At 43.8% G+C, this 17,254-nt stretch overlaps 3 protein-coding genes across 3 annotated transcripts; all 3 read right to left on the bottom strand.

Moving 5' to 3' along the window:
• Positions 1 to 3,787: 3,787 nt before the first annotated feature.
• Positions 3,788 to 5,473, bottom strand: LOC142397226 (protein Wnt-8-like). The gene is made up of 6 exons (XM_075480567.1): positions 5,412 to 5,473; positions 5,295 to 5,328; positions 5,062 to 5,191; positions 4,694 to 4,819; positions 4,425 to 4,567; positions 3,788 to 4,345 (listed from the first exon to the last, which is right to left on the bottom strand). The coding sequence occupies exons 1-6, from the start codon at positions 5,471 to 5,473 to the stop codon at positions 3,788 to 3,790; spliced, it is 1,053 nt and encodes a 350-aa protein (XP_075336682.1).
• A 584-nt stretch (positions 5,474 to 6,057) lies between these two features.
• Positions 6,058 to 7,779, bottom strand: LOC142397224 (protein Wnt-8a-like). Its single transcript, XM_075480566.1, has 6 exons — positions 7,715 to 7,779; positions 7,581 to 7,614; positions 7,315 to 7,453; positions 7,028 to 7,153; positions 6,787 to 6,929; positions 6,058 to 6,630 (listed from the first exon to the last, which is right to left on the bottom strand). Exons 1-6 carry the CDS (start codon positions 7,777 to 7,779, stop codon positions 6,058 to 6,060), a joined length of 1,080 nt encoding a protein of 359 aa, XP_075336681.1.
• Positions 7,780 to 11,213: 3,434 nt separating this feature from the next.
• Positions 11,214 to 13,091, bottom strand: tmsb2 (thymosin beta 2). Its single transcript, XM_075480565.1, has 3 exons — positions 12,943 to 13,091; positions 11,908 to 12,012; positions 11,214 to 11,663 (listed from the first exon to the last, which is right to left on the bottom strand). The coding sequence occupies exons 1-3, from the start codon at positions 13,073 to 13,075 to the stop codon at positions 11,626 to 11,628; spliced, it is 276 nt and encodes a 91-aa protein (XP_075336680.1). The 5' UTR covers positions 13,076 to 13,091; the 3' UTR covers positions 11,214 to 11,625.
• Positions 13,092 to 17,254: the final 4,163 nt, after the last annotated feature.

Below are 17,254 nucleotides of genomic sequence, written 5' to 3'. Positions count from 1 at the left end.
AGTTCCTTGATTTATGTATTTTTTTTTCCAAACCAGCTGTGCTGAAGCAGCAACCACGGCCTCCTAGAAGCTGTCTAACCGGTTTCTTGCCTTCCCCTCAGTGGGAATCTCACGTTTGAGAAAAGGCTTACGAGGTCTCTGTAGGATTTGGGTCAGACGATGAAAGGGGCCTGGGTCATTATTCGGGCCGGTCGAAAAAAAAAAGGGGGGGGGGGGGGGGGGGGTATTTGGAGCCTAAAAGTTCTGATCTTATTGAGCGCTCCACACTTCCATCTTGTACCACTACTTGAAAGGATGTTGCTTCGATTGCTTAAAGCCGAAACATTCCAACCAGCTCATTCTATCAATAAAACCTTTAATAAAAATGTTTTTTTTTAAATGCCCCTGAGCACTTCCCGTTCAGTTTTTGACCATACACTTCTTGTAATTCTTGTGACTAATATATTTGATCGTCTGATGGCCACATCTGTAAAGTTTAGCCACTCAAAATGTGTTTAATCTGTCTGAGAGGATTTTTTTTTAGTTTTTATGCCCACGCTACCCGAGTTAATAAAGCTACTTAACTTTCTTTAACACCTTGGATAGAAGGTATTAATCACCTAATTGCAGATCTAACAAGCATTCGAGGTTATATGCTAGCTGGAAATGACAAGACGGTCATCATATTTGTATGCTCACACACTGTGTTTCCATACACCTTGTATGGCTCTGTAAAGACACTTCTTTTTTTTTTTAACATGTCTGTCTGTTCGAAAATAGCAAAAACCGAGCACGACTCACCCTTCTCATGTAGTCTGCTAGACTTTGTGGATTCCATCCCATCACCTCCTCTGCAGAGGGAACATTGGTCAGACTCATGATTGTTTCCTTTAAAACGAAGGGTTCACCGGGATGTGCGCTTCACCCTCGACCTGCCTTCTGAAATGAAAAGGAGAATGACCACTTTGCACAAGAGCATCTCTTGCGTCAAAGAAACAGAAGGTTTTAGTGGTCATAATGAGTTCTAACTGAGACATGCTCTCATTGCAGACTTAGACTGTTTCTAAACATAGAGGCTTGCTCATTTCCTTTCACACACCATGCAGCGTAGGTGATGGCCGGTATGCTGGTAGTGCAGTGTGTGTTCTAGTGTGGACTGCAATGTTATTGTAATGTCTCCTAATGAGGCTTAAACTGCTTCAAACCTGGCTAATTCCAAACAAACTGGGCTAGCTTGTTGCCGAAGGTGTGGATAATGGTGGCATAAATAGCACCAGAAACGGATGTCTGTTGCTTCTTGGCGATGTGGGTTTTAAATCGCATTGTGACATCGTACGTCTTTCTTTTCCTAATTTGTAAAAGATTGTAGCTTGTGCTGGATATTGTTTATCCCAGCTGCAGCCTGTCCTGCGGTCAGGCCTCCTGGTATCTCACACCCAGGTGACAGAGGAGGGCAGCAGGGAGAAGAAGTGATCAATCACACTCAGATTCTCACGGGCCCTCAGGCCTGTCTGGGTGAATACATGAGTCCCCCTGGGGGGTCCTTGTGGAGGACCCCCCCCCCCCCCCCCCCCCCCCCCCCCCCATACACACACACACACACACACACACACACACCTACCCCTCTCTGTTTTCCTCCTCTAGTCCTGATTAGGGAACATACCCCTCCCACAAAAGACACAGCACTGCCACTGTGGAGGAGGCATGAAATGCAGTTCACTTATAAAGCGCTTCACTTTTGTTTGGGCCCCTTTAAGATGGTGTTAAAATAATAATAATAATAATTAAATACAAATTTTGAGAACTTGCAAACAGTATAACTGCAGAAGTTTTTGGAATGAAAATTGAATTTGGTGGTGTTAGCCCGATTCTTTCATTGGAAGCCCAAGAACAAGCTGGAGAAATCTTAAGTTAAACAAAATATTTATTGGTGGTCACAAGTCAAGTATCAGCGCTGCACTCGGAGAGACAGAGTTCTCACATCCGACCAAGCGCCGATATCCGGAAACATTTCATATTTATGTTCACCTTTAGGTGAGGTTGTACCTACTGTACACTCGACAACGTATCATTGAACATTTGCTAGTGATGTGAGCAGATGACGAAAATGAGCACCATCTTCGTCATGTTCTTTGGATGTGACAAACAATGTGTGTGTGTGTGAGTGTTGTTTCAGGCATCTACTGTACCAGACCTATCTGACCTAATAGAGACGCTTTATCTGACCCATTTTATCCCGCTACGTCATCTTAAAGTCTTGGACATACATTGCGTTTGTATGAGCAGAGTGTAAACGTACAAACTAGGAACATAGATTATTTAGTGAACTACAGAAAATGAATACATAAAGTCTAAGAATAAAGCCAATTTATAACAGTGGGGCTATCAGTAGATGCAGGGTCTGTGCTGGGGCTTCATATGGGACCAGTGTGGGACCAGTGTGGAACTAGTGTGGGACCAGTGATGTAGTCAGCTGAGAGCGGAGATAAGGGGCGGATAAAGGTGGAGTGAAACCTTCATTAAAACACAGCAGGACACCATGGGAAACATCCTCAGAAGTAAACAGACAAAAGGAAAGGAATCCAATGTAATTATTTACTTTGTTATATATCTGTTTATTTTTTTTAGGGTGTCACTTCTGTAGCCAGGGACTGACTTTAATCCGGTTTACTGCATTTTTATCCTTTTCTTTAGCCTTTTACAAGTTTTTGCAACCAATTATGTTCCTTTTGCAGGTCTGTGTGACCATTTGACAACGTTCCATTGTTTTGTGTGCTTATTTGTGTGTTCACTGTAGATGCTTTTGTTCTTTTGAATCTGCCATATACTCTATTCCACAGTAACTGATCTGCAAAAAGAGTAAAACGGTCCTCTTGCAAGCCCCCATCTCTTATAAACCCCTCTCCCTCAAATGCCTCCCAGGCACAGACCCCTTAAGAAGCTAATATCCATGCCATCTCTCATTTAGCTGAGAACCTGGCAGATTTATGGCACGTCCAGCTGAGAGGAAGATTCTTGGAGATGCAGGGGGTAGAGGACAGAAGGAAGCGCATGAATGGCTCCTTCAGGCCAGTGGAGGGAGATAAGAATCCTCCGAGAGCTAATTACCTTCAAATGAATGAGATTAGAAATTAACTTGCTTTCAATGAGGAAGGCGAGTCACGATTATTCTCATATACACTCCAACTGGACCCAGTTTGTTGAGTAAAACAAGCATCTGTCATCTCCCAAGTCGTCTCCCATTAGGCTTTGATGTATTGCGTTACATTTGCATTACCTGTGGGACGCGACACAGGCTGGAATAGTCGGTGCTGAACCCCATTATCAAGCCAAATATCTTCTTCTAGAGGTGGAAATACTTCCCTAATTTGTCTTTGAAAGCCTCCGCGCTCTTTGAATGAAGTCAATACACATGGACATCAAAGTGACGGTGGATCAACGCTGGATCGACACCTTGGTCAGGCGTGAGCTGCGCCATGTTAGCCGTGTAATCCTGTGTATTCAGCTCATTCGTATTCTAATTTGTTCGTTCTGACAGTGGTTTGAGCGGCTGGGGGATTTATTATACAGAATAATTAAGTCTCCCCGAGTTGTTGATTGAAATACGACCTGACATTGTCAGTGTTTCATTCATATTCTTTTTTTTTTATTATTATTATTTTTTTTGTTAATTAAACAAAGCAAACAGCATTCATAAATATACATTCCAGTGTTTATATAAGAAGACATTAAAACAAAGAATGAAAAGTGCAAGTATAGCTATAGACAGATTACAGATGCATATAAAACTTTTTTTTTCTTTTTTTTTTCATTTGGGTCCACGGTGTCTCCGTTTTGGACCGTACCCGTCCCCGCCGTCCCTCCTGGCGCACACGTGCTGGACTAGAACCTGAGAGCAGTCCTCGCAGTTCACCTTGCAGCACCAGTGGAACTTGCAGTTGCAGCTGCTCACCACCTCCGTGCGTCTCTCCTCCACCCTCAGGCCGCAGTCGTGGCACAGCCTGCGGCAGCTCCTTCTCTCCCACTGGGTCAGACCGTCCCCGTGCTGCACGCACTCCCGGCCCTCCGTGCCGTGGAGCCCCAGACTGGCGTTCTTCTTGCAGTAGTCCGGGGAGTCCTCCAGGTAGATGAGCTCCGTCTGGCCGATGCTGCCGAACGCTTCCACGATGGCTCCTCGGTTGTCCGCGCTGTTGCCAGCCCTCTCGCGCTTATTGTCCACGACCAGCTTTTGAGCTTGACTGTGTTTGACCTTCAAGTAATTGCCAATTTCTCTAAAATCGGACAGCTGTGTCCAGCAGGTTCGGACGCTGCAGCTCTCGGACATGCCGTGGCATCTGCAGATGCGCTTCATCGTTTCCTTCACGGCCTGTTGGAAAATAGAGTTGATTATAGGGTACTTAAAACTTGTTTTGGGGATTAATACTCGTGGTGTGGAAATAACTTGCCTGCCGTCCAGCTGCGTTGTTGTGCAAGTTGACAGCAGCCCTGGAGTCCTGCCCTGTCTCCTGCGCATCCACGAACAGTTTGGAAATCCTCTCTCCGAAATCCACGTTATCGCTGCAGCCACCCCATAACCAACCTCGACCGCCTGCTCACAAGTTGATAGTAAATCAATATGATCCTTTAAAAGGAGGGGCTATCACAGGTTTGGTTAATATTTTTCATCCCCAGATAGGGCCAGAGTATATAGAGTATATTTTTCTGCGAGCCTCACCAATTTGCCCATTATTTGACACGTCGCAGCCACAGTTTTCAAGGTCTCCCATACTACAGTTTCTGGTCAGAGTGTACATCACTCCTGCTGCACTGATGGCATGAACGAATGACGTCTCTCTGGTGGCTGTAAAGAAGAGGAAATACATATAAAGCATAGGTGTAAAAGGGGAGGGCTAATATTTATATATGCAGAGAATTGCCTGCAGTAATGACCCCATAAAAATGACCCACTAACTGCCATGTAAACATGTGCTGCAAATAGTTGTTTTGCAGAAACGTGTGTGATATTTTAATTTTCCTCGTGGATCTGTTCCCGTATATTTACACCATGCCCACAGAACTGGAAATGAATGATATAAAACCTACCCAGTCTAAGTCCTTTCAGCTGGGTTGCACTTTCGGGACAGTTCCATCTGTCCCACGCAAACTGGTGTTTGCACTCCTCAATCCCACTCTGCGTGCCCACCTGCACGCTTCTTGCATAGGTGAGATAGGCCTGGAGAACAGGGAGTCAATTATTTTCTGATCCTGTGTCTATCCCTGACATCTTAGTTCAATCAGAGCAGTTGTAGGCTACAATAAACCTGGTGGTAGCCTACCTTTGGTCCCGTCATAAGAAAGTTACTTGCGACCCTGAGAGGAGGAACAAAATATGACTTAGTTATGAGTGCACTTCTTAATCAGATGAATACAAAGTTTATATATTTACGTCTTACCAAGCATGTCCCGGGTAAGTGTTGGATAGCAGAAACGGGAGCCAAAATAATGAGAGCGCCATTTTGATCTGCAGCGTGGAGATGTTGGTATTTTGGCCCGGTGAGCAGCAACTTTCCCTTTTATTTGTATTGAGGAACAAACGGAACTCTTGTTCTTTGTTCCCAAGGCCAGAGAAAGCTGATTGGGCGACTGGTTCAGGAAACGCCTCTATGCGCACTTCAAAGGATGGCGTTTCTTTCCCAAGGCTGTGTGACAGCAGGGCACCAAAATAATGGAATCGGAATGTTGCGATTGACAGATCGGACTGAACTTTGTATATTGTAGAAAAAATATTTATTATGTAACACTTTCCATCAAAAATAAGTATAAAATTTGATACATTTCACACATTGGAGAAGTCCAGCCCGCAATAAATCAACCAAGCATCCATTTAACTCAAACTATGTGCTTGGCTTGGAGAGTTAGGTCTTTGAGAACACAATTTGATTCATACACAGAATCCAGTAAATAAGATAAAAGTGCAATTAGAGGCTTCTATCAATGTGATACTTAAGAATGAAATGGGCATTCTTAATATTGATCAAATTATCTCGTGAAATAATGTCTCTGTGTTTGAGAAGTCCATACTCCATGCAACAAATGGAATCAGTGTCGGCGTCCAGACTGTCTGCGCTTCGTTTTATTATGCTGATGCTTTTTTCTCCCACCTTCTTTTCGCGTGCAGTAGTATTTAGTGACTACTTGAGTGCATTTTTCGCACTTGACTGTGCAGCACCAGTGAAATTTGCAGTTGCAGCTGCTGACGACCTCAGTGCGCCTCTCCACCACTCTGAGGCCGCATTCAGAGCACAACCTGCGGCAGCTCTTCCTGTCCCACTGGGACGTGTTCCTATCGCCCTTCAGGCACTCCCGTCCATCTGTGCCCTGCACTCCCAAGCTCCGGTTCTTCAGGCAGTAATTTGGAGAATCCTCCAGGTGAACGAGCTCCGTTCTAGCGATACTCCGAAAGGTGTGCGCGATGGCGCCTCGGTTGTCTGCGCTGTTGCCCGCTCTCACCGGCCTTTTGTCCATCTCCAGCTTCTTGGAATGTTTGTACTTCATCTTCAGATAGTTGCCCACCTCTCTGAAGTCGGCCAGCTGCATCCAGCAGGTTTGGATGCTGCAGCTCCCAGACACTCCGTGGCACTTACAGGCTTTCCTCAAGGTCGCCTTGACTGCCTGCAAGGGAGTGGAAGTTAGATGGATGTGAACACGCGCGTAAATGCCACTAACCAAAACTTTTCCGGGCTCAAAGACAGCTCTTTCCCCACACTGACGTGGGTTCTCTTGAAATTTTTAATGGTGCCACACATGAGCCACTGATTCGGATCTCACCAGTCTGCCCGCCTCGTTGTTGTGGAGGTTCACTGCTGCGCGAGAGTCGTGCCCATCTTCGAGCGAGTCCACAAACTGTTTGGAGATCTTCTCACCAAACGCCACATTGTCACTGCAGCCTCCCCAAACCCACCCTCTTCCACCTGAGAATGGCAAACAAAATGTTATTCATTTGTACAAAATGGTAATCCAGTTCAGGTAGTTCAACTTAGCAGCAGATGGGAAACTCATCGGCATATACCTGTCTGTCCGATCCTGGAGTCGTCGCAGCCGCAGTTATCGAAGTCCCCCATGCTGCAGTTCTTGGTGAGGGTATACATCACCCCGGCGGCGCTGATGGCATGTACAAAAGACGTCTCTCTTGTGGCTACAAATTGTGACAGGCAAAGCAAACATCAACGTGTTATTTATTATTCGATTTGACACCACAGCTGCGTAAAAGCGCTTTTCGTGAATGCGCCTCAGGCGACCACCAGTACCCCCAAAAACTGCATCCTGAGATGACTTTCATTCACTTTTGATTCTTACCACTCCTAAGGCCGTTGTGTGTGGACAACTGGAGCGTGCTCTCCGGACAGTTCCACTTCTCCCAAGCGAACTGGTGTTTGCACTCTTTTATTCCACTCTGTGCTCCCATTTGCACACTGCTGGCATAGGTCAGAAACGCCTTGGGAGATAAAGCAAAGGGTGGTGTTGTTACATTCACCTCATAAAGAAAAAAAACATTATTCATGATTTTTCCAAGCAATAAAACATCATTGAAGAGGTTTTACGCATAATTTATGAAGAAGTACCTTTGGTCCAGTCATGAGGAAATTGTTCACCGTCCTGTTGAGATAATACAAGATCACGTTAATTTCATTACATAAAAAGTAAACAGAAATACAGCATTATTTCAAGAGCAATTCTTCCAAAGTAAGCGACATACCAAGTGGTTGCAGGCTGAAAATGACAGAGCGTGGCCAGAGCTGTGAGAAGGTTCAGTGGTCCCATGGAGGCCCGCTTGTTGTATTCCAAATGTGTGCAGAGAGAGAGAGGGGAAGGCAACTGATGCTGCTGCCCCGCTCCACACTGATGATATTTATATGGTCTTGCCCCTCTGATTGACAGATTTGTCCTGCAGGTAACGTTCCACTGTGAAAATGCGTCAACGACAACATTAATTGCTGCCTCCTATAGACAAATAGGAGCCGTCGGTGCATAAGTGCACTTCAAAGACGGGACGCAGACGGTTAAACAGCCCCTCATTCATTCACCTGTCGTTCCCAGGCTCTAATTCTTATATGCTTTTCCCACGAATTGAAGCTTTTGCAGATGCTCATTATGTGCAGCGGCCAATAGAGAGGTTAAATAAAACCACTAATACATCCTGTATTAATTTAATTTGATGTTTAGGATATGGAAACATATACATAAAGCTGAGAATATTACAGTGAGCCAGGGAGGCGAATGCAAGCATGCACACAAAGGTCATTGCAGACAAATGCCATCACTAAGACAGTAAAACTTGTTCGTCAACATATTACATTAGGGGGGTCATATAAGTATTAAATACAGTGATATACGTTTAAAAAATGCAGTAGTGAATACCGCCGTGAGGCTTCTTGTGCTGTTGAAACGTTTGGGAAATGGCACCGGTGCCCCAGGGGGACACACAGCGACTACAAAGCATTAAAGCGTTTCATGGGTGACCCCATATAGTCATGTAAATACTGCCTCACACATTGGCGAAATTGGCATCGCCATGATAATAGGATAATAGATGTTTTCCTGGGAAACAACTTGGTGTGAAAACAGTCTGGAATTTACAAGAGCATAAACACACTGGAGCTTTTGTTTTAGGCATAAAACCGAAGTGCTGTGTGGTCACTCGTGTTATTGTGACTTTGGACCACAATAAAGAACATAGCTATATGGGGTATAAATAAACTGATAATTATTCCCTTTTTTTTTTAATAGAAATAGTCAATTCGGTTCAACCACTTTAAATGGATTTCACCATTTTCACAATCACCATCATCCACTGCCAGTTTCTGTCGTTTCATACTTTTGCTGTGATTTAATGCGAGAGAAGTTTAAGTTAAGTGATTAACGTGGCCGATTTTTCAAAAAATTAAATCGTTTACACTTGTCAAATCCCCTCTAAGCCACTCAAAATCCTTTAAAACGACAATTCACTCAGCGCGCAGGACAATAGCGGGGCGGCTGGGCGAGGTCCTCCACACAATGGGGGAGAGCTGAGGGTGAGGATAATCTCTACTAATTAGATATCACTCACATTCATTGTCGAGAAAGACTGAAACCCAGAGCCCCTCAGCACAAGGCTGAGAATCAGTTGTGACTACTTCGTAATTTGCGCTTAACTGAGGGCTCCTTTAACGGTTTTAATAGGCTAATAACAGCAGACAATAGTTTTCTATCCAACTGGGCGTGCGTCAGCTGCGTGAGTGCTGCACGTCTCATAAACATCGAAACTGACCAGACAAACCACGTGAGTTGTTAGGTGGCACTTGTGTTTTTATTAACTTTTTCTAGTCCATTATCAGTTATTCGTTTGTGCGTCGAAGTGAATCCCACCGTTGTCCACAACACCGTGAAAGTAGCTGCACGTTCGTGAAAAAACACCTAAAACACATTTGAAAAGCCATCCGACCGCCCGGGGAATGTTGATTTATGGCGAAGTGAGAGAAATGGAGCACTAAAGGCTCGGGAGGTGACGGCTTTGACAGGCCGAGGCAGGGTGGCAGGAGTGGAGACGCCAGTCAGCCACACCAGCCGGCCGGAGAGTTTGGGTTTCAGATCAGTTCGGCAAATCACATTTTATTGTCTGATGATTAGCTCTTGTCATGTAATTCGATGATAGATAGTCATAAACAAGTAAAAGGCTTTAAAACAACAACAACAACACGTGCATATTTTAAGCTGTTGTATCGTTCAGATTTAAGATAAACATTTAACATTTGAGAGCGTGATGCAGCCTCTGACCAAACGTTGCCTCTTATTCTATGTTTGTCATGTAATGATCAATTGTTCCTCTCAGGTCAAGTAAAGTCAGCAAGTTAAGTTTCTAATGTTGTAGAGGGATAACCCTTGTTCCAAGGGAGCTGGGTTGAAACTGCCATTCTTTTTTTTTTAATTATCAAAATATATTCAAATAACTGGAAAAGTTTTGTAAAGCTAAACAGGAATACCTCGTAGAATGCCTCAGGAGTTGATAAGCAAAGAAATAGCTTCCTATACAGACTGAGTTTATCACAAATGGCTCAATAATTCAAGATCGATCATTCATCATTAATGCACAGAGATTATGTGCAGAGATTCAGAGAGCTGGCAGTACTGAAGTAACAAGGCCAAAACAACATTACTGAATAGCTGTGGTTGTTGAGCCATAAGGCAGCAATGCATTAGATACGGATACAGTTCTGTTGTTAAAATCCCTGCATGGGTGTAGGGACACATCCGCAAACCGCTGCCACTGATAGATAGATAGATGGATAGATAGATAGGTAGATACTTTATTGATCCTGAAGGAAATTCAAGCTGAATTTCACTGAACACAGTTGGTAGCTGTATCCACAAATGGAAATTAAAATCAGATTAAGATTAAGATTAAGTTAAACGCACAGTGCAAAAGAAAAAGGGATTTATGAAGAAGATCCAGGCCATATCTTGCCTGAGCCCCAGTTCATTAAAGGTGTATTTTTTACATCTATTTGTGCACTTTTAAGTTGAAACTGTCCTTTGGTGAGTGTTGTCCCAGACTGAGATCAGATGGCCCAGCTGGCTTGTTCTCAGCACGCAGCCGATAATAAGATGATGAAAAACCTTTCGCTTCCAAAACTACAGAAATTCAGTCTCCTCAGTTCTCAAACACAAACGGTGTTGCTAGGTGAAGGGGTCAAGCAACTGGATGTTAAAATGCTCCTGTCACCTGCCATCTATCTCATGCAAAATGCATATATTAAGAAAAAGAAAAACGTGTTTGAGTTCCGGCATTTGATATGATGTCTCTCGAGAGAGAGTTTTCATTTAAATTTAGTCTAAAAGATTTGGAAATTGTTTCATTTTTATTGATGGTTGACAGCACAGCAATGACAGAAATATGTGTGTGTATTTGAAATGGTTGATTTTCAGTTTTGTGGTGAATATGTACATTTTCATGTTTGTCCACCTTTAACAGAAGCCACACGGAGCGCATGTTTTGCAGACACACTGAAGTAAAACTGATGTGGTTTATTCATCTCTCATCGACACGGAGACTTTGGGCCTTGGTCAGCCAGATGGGAAGGTGATACGAACTGTCCGTTACGATCCGGTTGCACATTTATTGTAACTGTCCACGTCTGGTGACTGCATCGTGTATGTGGCTTTGTAAATGTATTCATTTCCAGAATCGTACAGTATAAATAAGACAGAATGCACTAGAGGACTGTTGCCATGTCTTCGTATTTATTTCATAAAGAAAAGTAAAAAGCTCATTAAGAAAACATCCCACATGTGTTGACTTTGATTGCCCCCGTGTCTGTAGACTGCCCCCACCTCCCCGTAGCCTGGATGTCTGCCTCCCTCTCTGTGTTACATCACTACACCACTCCCCAGTTTGGCAATGTTGGAGACATGTTAGCTATAGGCTAACGGTACAAGGCAGGCACCCAGGCTGAAGTTTTCAGAATGGTAAGAGAGCCCCCATGTGAGGATGCCAAATACCCTTATAGCACCCCAGAGAGCTCAAGAGCACCCTTTTCTGAAGACAATGTAAGATATTCAAATACTGTGATGAATGAAAGGAAAGTGCTTTTTTTCTGTGGCATCTCAGCTCCTTTTCTTCGTGCGCTCCAGTCAAGGTGTGGCATCGCCTTTCCTCTCCTGCTCGATGGCTGGAAAAGAAGAGAAAGACAGAGTGTTGGCAGGCTTGTGTTGCAGTGAACATGGGAGAGGGCATTTGCTGTATATCCCGCTGATGTTGCAGCTATTTGATTTTTTTTTTTTTTTTTTTTGCTGCTGCTCTGCTTGCTGAGCATGTTTGAAAGTGATGATGAGTTGGTACTGACAGGAAAATGACTGCAGGGGATCACGGGACCTGCTCATAAAGACACACACGCACACTCGGGGGACACTCACTCTCTTTGGTAGGCAGAGGGTTTTTCTCTTTAGTCTCCGTCTTCTTCAGCTTCGTCTTGTCGAAACGGGCGATCTCGGTCATGTCAGGCTTGTCAGACATTTTGGCTGTGAATGAGGAGGAGACAAATCCATGAGCGCAGGGCTTTGACCTTTCCCGTCAAGCATCAGATTGATAATGCAGCATGACATAATGCGCAGCAATAGACTACAATTCAAAACCAGTCTCCGAATTCGAAAAAGTCGAAAAAGAGATCCATCAGTCTTTGTCTGACATGTAGCATGTTCAATCTTCGGAAGTGACTGGAGAAAAAGGGAGTGGCTACAACATGTGCCCCACAGACTACGTTCACATGGATGTCTGTGACTGGAAGCTGCCTCCCACACATGCTCCGTCTGGATTTCTGCTTCTCCCACATGTCTGTGTAGCTAGCATGTGCCTGTTTTTTTACTCCTTTGTCTCTGCTTTCCCCTCTCTTTGTTCTTTTCCTCTGCATCCTCCCTCTGTCTGTCCCTCTTCCTCTGCATCCACCCCTGCAGCTGTATGGATGTAGGCAACGTTCCACAAACTCCACTGCAGTCAGCCCTGGCCTCAGGACTGACTAATCACTTCACAGTCTAGCCCAGTCATGCCTGGTGGAAGCCGCTGCTCTGCCTGAGCCCGCAAAATTATTCTCGGTTCGACATGGAAATAGATCTGCCGGGCTCGTGACACTAATTTCTAGGTGTCCACAGTTTTTAATAAAGCACTCTGAATCATTTCACCCGGACATGCTGCCAAGTAGCACATTATCACCCCATTCCATTCATTACTAAACCTAATCATCCAAACTCTGCTGCCCCATTGTTTCTTTATCAGCACAGTCATGATCAACATCCACACACGCATCCCATCCGTTTTTGATTTGAACATCATTTCACCGCAGCCACCTTCTAACCATCCAGCCACACCCCGGTCCTTTGTGTGAATCCTAGAAAAGCAGAGCCACAAAGAGACACGCAAACAAAGGCCCGGCGAAGAATGTTAGTCTTTCTTACCGCTGTTCCACAAGGCAGTGGGCTGAAATCCACCGGCGGAGAAAGCAGGGAGGGATAGCGATGCAGAGATGGAGAAGAGAGAGCAACACGGAAGCCGCGACAGTCTGCCGGTGTTGTGTGCGCCTTCCTGCATCCAGGCTGCGGGTATAAGAGGGAGGGAGGGAAGGAGGGGGAGAGAGAGGGACTGAAGGCTCAGTCAGCCTTCCTCCGTCATTAATATTAATGTTCATGGGGAAAGAGGAAAGCAAACACTGATACAGGACAGCTGCTAAGTGTGGATAATGAGAGACTGATCATGATTAATTATTAACATAATGTATTTTATGTATTATATAATATCTTATATTGTGTTTGCTGAGACTAAGAGTGTTTGATCTGCTTCTGCTGTGAAAGTCATAAAACTAAACCACAGACTACAAACTAAATTCAAGGCAGTTGCACAATCAGTTGTAATGTAGGCAGTCATAATGGTCCGTCACTATTTTCTTTGTATTTCAACAGTTTTACTGTATCTCTCTGTTCTGCGTATATCCGATATCTATGATCTCTACCTGAAAACGTTATTACATTCAAATGGTTATTGGTTATTTGCTGTTCATTTGCAGTGATGGGCATGGAGGAGCGATGCAAACAGAAGCATTTGTCGCACGAGCTGTAGTTTGCGGGCCCACCTCCTTTAAAAGCGTCCGTCCGTCCTCATGCAGCGACACAAAATCTGAAAATACACGCAAAACGGCATCGAACGGCATGACAAACTGTGTAATCCCATTAGGCTTCGATGCAGTTGATCTGACAGAATACATAGAGTGGGAAATGAGGTGTTTCCACAAATCTCAGACATTTTTATAAACTATAGGGATAATTAGAGACAGTGGAAACATGCACACACTATGGATAGTTGTTCTTGGAGCAGAAGCGTCGCAGCACACATCTTTACTAGGAAACAAATCCTTGCTCGAGTTTCGAATTATTCTGGCATCTCTGGAATGCATGCTCGAAAAGTGCCCACTTTCATGATTCATTTTGTGGTGCTGAAAGTTCCAAAACAACTCACCAAGACTTCTTGATTCCCTTTTACCGATCACGTTTTAATGGCAGCTGGTAGCTTGTCTGTGCCAGTTCTGCACAGTTTGGTCTTCCGATTAAAAAAAAAAAAAAAAAAGAATGATATAAAAAAAAAAAACATACATCAAAGTTTGTTGCTGAATGGGTGAACTCAACCCCACGGGAAACATGTTTACTTTGAGAAACCTAGAAGTTTTCAGTTGAGCTCTGCTTTTTTTGTTTTTTTTACGAGAAAAGCAGCAGAGATTCCAGCCAGAAGTCTGCCATGAGCTTTTAACCTAAGCAAAAAAAAAATAGAAAATGAAAGGAAATCTCCTGAAATTGTCTTTCAGAACACCTACACATAAAGTGGTTGACATTCCACAATCCACAACAGGAGTTGGCTACATGCTGCCATACTATTTTGGGGAAAAAGCTAAGCTTTCTCTGATGGTGAATGTTTGAAAGACTTTGACGTAAGCAGCTATCATAAGCCCATGTTCCAGTTCAGTTATCCGACATGTCTCACTTGGATGCTTTAATTACTTGAAATGTCATAAATCCAGCGTGAAACAACTGCGGAGTCCATGCTCAGTGAATGCAAACTGTAAATGAGAAAATAATCATCAAATGAATTTGTTATAATTGCCATGTGTGTGAGTGAGTTTGTGTGTCTATGTTGGTCATATCCCTTATTTTGCATCAGACAAACCATCCCCTGATCACCTCATGCACTAATAAAGTCGTGATGCGACGAGCTCGGAGTCCTCTGCTGACATCATGAAACCTGCTGGTCTTTACTCTTTAAACTTCCCAGAGGTACAGTTACAGACTGCTGATGGCAGCTGCTGAGGAAATCTGTCTCAGAAAAGGCCGCTCATCTCAGAATAGCATGACTCAACATGAGCTCAGCTGCTAAGATATGATCAGGCAGTCGAAATAAAACACCCCCTCCCCCACCTCGACCCCCATTATCATTGAATTTTGTCTGTTAGGATTTTTGCCCATTTAAAGTATCAACCAAATGGTCCATAAAATGTTGCAAACACTCGTGTGAATCTGCTTATATCTTTGCATTCCGGTTTTATTTGCGTTCTAAGCAGCCTCTTGGCTTTTTCTACATTTCTGTTTTGAATGTATTTGGGGGACAGGCATATAATCTCTAAAATTAATGTCAAGCGAAAAGAGTCAAGCGAACCGAAGGAAACTGAGTGGTTCTTCCTGGTGTTAATGTGTGACATCACTGGATGACTTTGTGTTTTTCTGAATTACCTCAACATCACAGTGAGACCATTGACTCCTGTGAGTGCTATACAATTACGCAGCAGCACCACCTACTGGCTGAAGCTCTGAACTGCTTCATTTGAGAGCCACTGAGCACTTGGGATTGACTCATTTAAACCGATCGAATAACAACCAGCAGCCTAGGTTCCCTTCAACTCACCCCAAAGCTCTCAGAACGCCACACGCAGTACTTTGATCGTATACCTGACCGCCCTTTGGCTCTCATTATATTTCAATGCTCTTCAAATCACATACTGATTCGGCCTATCAGGAACATGCTTCCATTGAGTTGCTTGTGTCTTTGTGATATTGCGCCAGGGGAAAAGATCTTTGACCTTCTCTAATTTGCCCAGGCCCGCCTATTAACCTTTCAGCTTGAAATGTCATCGTGTTTGGAGCCTGCAGACGAGATGTTCGCCGACAAAGGTCAGACTTGGGGGCAAAACGGTCTGTCAGAAAAAATCCGACAACCTCCTGCATGTCGGTGGGTGGTGATAGGCCAGTAAACCTTTTTTTTTATATCAAGCTGTTTACCGCCCCGTTTGACTGTGTCTAGATTAATGATGGTGGCTGAGATGAAAACATGGAGAGGTCCTCTAAGGAAGCAGCACACCCCTCCCGTCCAGCTGTAGACTGAGCAGAGGATGGCAGCACAGGACTGTTTCCAATCTGAGCTGCATTGAGGTAAACAGTCTGTGAGGGACCACCAGAGTGCACTCATCCCTCAGCCATAACTAAGAGCTTGCCTCCTACTGTAATTGATGTGATTTAAAAAGAAATTAAAAAAAAAAATCCTCACACTGTTCCAACCACCGTTTTTTGCTTACTAGTTCCTTGATAGCAATTAGGGTTTCAGGCCAGCTGTCGAAGTGCTCTCCTCCTGACACATAGAAACATAGTGAGGTGAGTAGAAAATGGGGGGTCTACGAATTATAGCTTATTTAGTAATGATGCTTTACTTACTAAACAGCAACACTGACTGCTCTTTGTGTATCTACTTTGGAGGCGCAGGTCTGCTTGGCATTTTGGCAAAATGAACATACTTAATTCTCAGTGATAAGAAAAGAGTCTGTGCTCACATGGGAATGGGAAGTTTCAGTCAGTCTCCGGCACTACAGAGTCTGAGAGGTGTCACAAAGAAAAGAAAAGAAAAGAGAAGAGACCAATTTGATGCACAAGAGGAGAATAACTAACTTCTTTTTCCAAGGTGGAGTCTACAAGAGTATTGAACTGGAAGCGTTTAGGGTGGGAAACAAGTGGGATTTATTTACTATAAATCATTTACACATATGTCCAGTGCATCTGATATGTTTTCTGATAAACGGAAAGTGTGTTAAATGGTGGCGAACAGATTGTGTCAAATTAAAGAGCTGCTTTTTTGGGATACAGGTCGTTTAGGCCATTGGCGTTTAGGCCGCAGTCGTTTAGGCCCCCCTGCAGTCGTTTAGGCCGACAGAGGAGTCGTTTAGGCCACAGGGAGCAGTCGTTTAGGCCAGGCTAAACTCCATAACTAAATTCAATTCAATTCAATTCATTTTTATTTATATAGCGCCAAATACAACAAATGTCATCTCATGGCACTTATAATAATAAAGTCAAACTCAAGCCAATTGGAATTCAATTAATTGTAATCATAATTATTTATAAAATAATCCGATTCATTCATATAGAGCCAATTCAAAAACTATTTCCTAGCTAAGGAAACCAACAGTCCAATCTCCCGTCCTGAGCGTGCCTGAGGCGACTGTGGAAAGGAACGACTCCCTTTTAACAGGAAGAAACCTCTGGCAGAACCAGACTCAGGAAGGGTGGCCATCCACCTCCACCAGCTGGGGTTTGAGAAGACAGAAAAGAGGGGGAAAAAAACCACTGTAACACCATTCAAAGGATATCTGTTGGAACAGGGAAACAGGAGTTAATGACCACAATAATGTCACATGTACATAATATCATTTGAGCAATTAAACAGAGGAAAAAGAGAGTA

Source organism: Odontesthes bonariensis, chromosome 13, assembly GCF_027942865.1.
Source record: "Odontesthes bonariensis isolate fOdoBon6 chromosome 13, fOdoBon6.hap1, whole genome shotgun sequence".
Lineage (NCBI taxonomy): Eukaryota > Metazoa > Chordata > Actinopteri > Atheriniformes > Atherinopsidae > Odontesthes > Odontesthes bonariensis.
The sequence above is the reverse complement of the archived record's forward strand: the minus strand, read 5'-3'. Positions and strand labels throughout refer to the sequence as shown.

Coding starts and splice junctions, on each gene's coding strand:
- LOC142397226 (XM_075480567.1), bottom strand. CDS start 5,473: ATGGCGCTCTCATTATTTTGGCTCCCGTTTCTGCTATCCAACACTTAC. Junction 4,568..4,693: donor GTCAAATAATGGGCAAATTG/GTGAGGCTCGCA, acceptor ACTTGTGAGCAG/GCGGTCGAGGTTGGTTATGG. Junction 4,346..4,424: donor ACAACGCAGCTGGACGGCAG/GCAAGTTATTTC, acceptor ATTTTCCAACAG/GCCGTGAAGGAAACGATGAA.
- LOC142397224 (XM_075480566.1), bottom strand. CDS start 7,779: ATGGGACCACTGAACCTTCTCACAGCTCTGGCCACGCTCTGTCATTTT. Junction 7,454..7,580: donor TCCTCATGACTGGACCAAAG/GTACTTCTTCAT, acceptor TTATCTCCCAAG/GCGTTTCTGACCTATGCCAG. Junction 6,930..7,027: donor CTCCAGGATCGGACAGACAG/GTATATGCCGAT, acceptor TGCCATTCTCAG/GTGGAAGAGGGTGGGTTTGG.
- tmsb2 (XM_075480565.1), bottom strand. CDS start 13,075: ATGCAGGAAGGCGCACACAACACCGGCAGACTGTCGCGGCTTCCGTGT. Junction 12,013..12,942: donor CACTGCCTTGTGGAACAGCG/GTAAGAAAGACT, acceptor CCTCATTCACAG/CCAAAATGTCTGACAAGCCT. Junction 11,664..11,907: donor CCCTCTGCCTACCAAAGAGA/GTGAGTGTCCCC, acceptor CTTCTTTTCCAG/CCATCGAGCAGGAGAGGAAA.